General features: G+C 39.2%; 1 protein-coding gene across 1 annotated transcript; it reads left to right on the top strand.

Moving 5' to 3' along the window:
* On the top strand, positions 1–929 carry LOC117757717 (gastrula zinc finger protein XlCGF8.2DB-like). The gene has a single exon (XM_034579096.1). It carries the CDS (start codon positions 3–5, stop codon positions 927–929), a length of 927 nt encoding a protein of 308 aa, XP_034434987.1. The 5' UTR covers positions 1–2.
* The last annotated feature ends 2,027 nt before the right edge of the window (positions 930–2,956 follow it).

Below are 2,956 nucleotides of genomic sequence, written 5' to 3'. Positions count from 1 at the left end.
TTATGTTTACTCCTACTAATGAGGAGATCGACCACAGTGGACAAGAACCAAAGAGTGACCAGCTCCTCTCTCACTACTCTCCTGTAGCTGAGAGCCAAGATCAGAGAGGAAGCAATGATGTGGACCCGGGATCAACTAGAGATGAAGAGTCAAAGAGAGAGAAGAGAAAGAGGACGCGTCACAATAACACAAGTCACAGTGACTATGTAGACAACTCTTTCCCAACAAAGAGACACCGTACCACTCACACAGTTAAAAAGTGTTCAACGTGTGACATTTGTGGAAAAAGTTTTAGATTTAAATCTATATTGGTCGTACATATGAGAGTCCACACAGGTGAGAAGCCATATTCTTGCAAAACATGTGGCAAAGGTTTCGCACGTCATTATCACCTGCAAAATCACATGATGTCACACACAAGTGAGAAGCCATATCCTTGCAATAATTGTGGGAAAGCTTTTAAAACAAGATGTGTCTTAAATGTCCACATGAGGATTCACACGGGTGAGAAGCCGTATTCTTGCAAAACATGTGGGAAAGGTTTCAAACAGATTGGTGGGCTGAACTCTCACATGAGTGTCCACTCAGATGAGAGGTTGTATTCCTGTGAAACATGTGGGAAAAGGTTCAAGTATAAAAGAGTCCTAGTGGGCCACATGAGAATCCACACAGGTGAGAAGCCATATTCTTGCAAAGCATGTGGCAAATGTTTCGGACATTATAATTACCTGAAATATCACATGATGACACACACAGGGGAGAAGCCATATCCTTGCAATAATTGTGGGAAAGCTTTTAAAACAAGTTATGTCTTAAAAGTCCACATGATGAATCACACGGGTGAGAAGCCATATTCTTGCAAAACATGTGGCAAAAGTTTTTCTCAGTTATCATCATTACATAGGCACATTAGGATTCATACAGTTTAACATTTGGAACTCACAGTTTCTGAGAGCGACTGTAGGATTGTAATTTGCAACAAATGCAAAGGTTCCGAGAGGGGAGTAAATTTAACACTACCAATCTCATAAGTTACCTTAGAGTCCGTCATCGTGACGAAGATGTATTGCGAAAATACGAGGCGCTTGCAGCCAGAGATGCTAAGGGGAAAAAAAGGCCAAAGCAAGTGTTAGTGCCGCAGTGCTGCGAGGGGACTGACCAGACTGACGCTCCATCATGGAGCCCCACATTGGGCGCCACTGTGGCAATAGACCCTGCCTCCAGGAGAGAAGAGATCAGAGCATCCTGGTTTAAAAAAGTATATGGTCCACAATGTTCTCTGCTTCAATATGGTCTAGATGCGAAAAAAAGTCAAATTTTTTTGTTTTCACAAATAAATTAAAGGTTTCACAAATTTGAAAGTTTATTTCAGAGAGTATTGATGCTCTACTAAAAATGGCCAACACATTTTCACTACGGTAAATGCCTCCAACATTGGAGGAACGTTCAGTAGAGGTGCAACTAAGTTTCCCCTGAACTGCTAAATCGGAAGTTAACTTCAGCCTTGTCAACACATCATGCTTCATAACACATCCCTTTTCAAACAGCCTATGAATTTCTTTTAGGTTTTCATCTTAAGGTTGAGGTCTTATCTTTATGTCCAGTCTGAATCTCTCTAACCTCATAGTGAACATGATCAGTTTGCTGTTCATCTTTTGGAAGTTACTGAAATGATTCAAGAAAATTAACATTGAAATAAAACAGTGTCAACCCAGTGAGAGAGGAAGCTAAATAATAATCCTGGTAAAAGTAGTAAATAAAAAAGAAACACTTGTAGTTAAGACTTGAAGCATCAGTTGGAACAGGTCTAAAATCTTAACAAATGTAAAGCAGATATGTTTGTCTCCAGAAAATAGGAAAACAAGACTAATTTATGTAAAGGTCGTTCAGTTTCATTCTATGTTTGTCAGTCAGTGCTTTAAAGGTGAGTTTGACTTCTGTGATGGGCTGACGAAGCCTTATGAAACTTTACTTTCTATTTGTCTTGTCACTGGGACAGACCCTTTACAACACCTATATGATTTTAATTATTTTTGTTTCATGTGATTACAATAAAAGTCCAAAAAGACTGTTACGATTAAATCTCTAATACATTGATGTAGACATGCTGTATTAAATATACAAATATGGAAAATGCAAATAAAAAAAGACAGCAGTGATTTCTAAATTAAGTTTGACTTGTATTTCATTGCTGACAGTATGAACATAAGATATTTTATGTTTTGTCTGGTCATTTCATTTTATTTGTTAACATACATCCATTCCTGCCATTCAGGCCTGCAACACATTCCCCAAAAAGTTGGGACGGGGGCAATTTAGGGCTAGGAATGAGGTAGAATGATGAAAAAATGAAGTGATTTGAAATAGGTGATGTCAACAGGTGATTGTAATCATGATTTGGTACAAAAGCAGCAACCAGGAAAGGCCTGGCTCTTTAGGAGCAAAGATGGGTCGAGGATCGCCAGTTTGCCAACAAATGTGTGAGATAATTATTGAAATGTTTAAAAACAGTGTTTCTCAAAGAAGGATAGGAAGGGATTGGATATTTCATCCTCTACGGTGCATTACATCATTAAAAGATTCAAGGAATCTGGAGGAATTTCAGTGCATAAAGAGCAAGTGCGAAAGTCTAAGGTGACTAACAGTGTTCTCCGATCCCTCAGACGACACTGCATCAAGGACCGTCATTTATCTTTAAGCAATATAACCACATGGGCTAGGATTACTTTGGTAAACCATTGTCAAGCACTACAATACGTAGTTACATCCACAAATGCCAGTTAAAACTTTACTGTGCCAAAAGAAAACCTTATGTTAACCGTGTCCAGAAGCGCAGTAGACTTCTCTGGGCTCGAAGGCATCTGGGATGGACCATAACAGTGGAAACGTGTATTGTGGTCAGACGAGTCAGTATTTCAGGCCTTTTTTGGAAGAAATGGACACTGTGTACTCCTGA

This window comes from Hippoglossus hippoglossus, chromosome 23 (genome assembly GCF_009819705.1).
Source record: "Hippoglossus hippoglossus isolate fHipHip1 chromosome 23, fHipHip1.pri, whole genome shotgun sequence".
Taxonomy (NCBI): Eukaryota; Metazoa; Chordata; class Actinopteri; order Pleuronectiformes; family Pleuronectidae; genus Hippoglossus; species Hippoglossus hippoglossus.
This window is presented reverse-complemented; position numbering and strand designations above follow the sequence as displayed.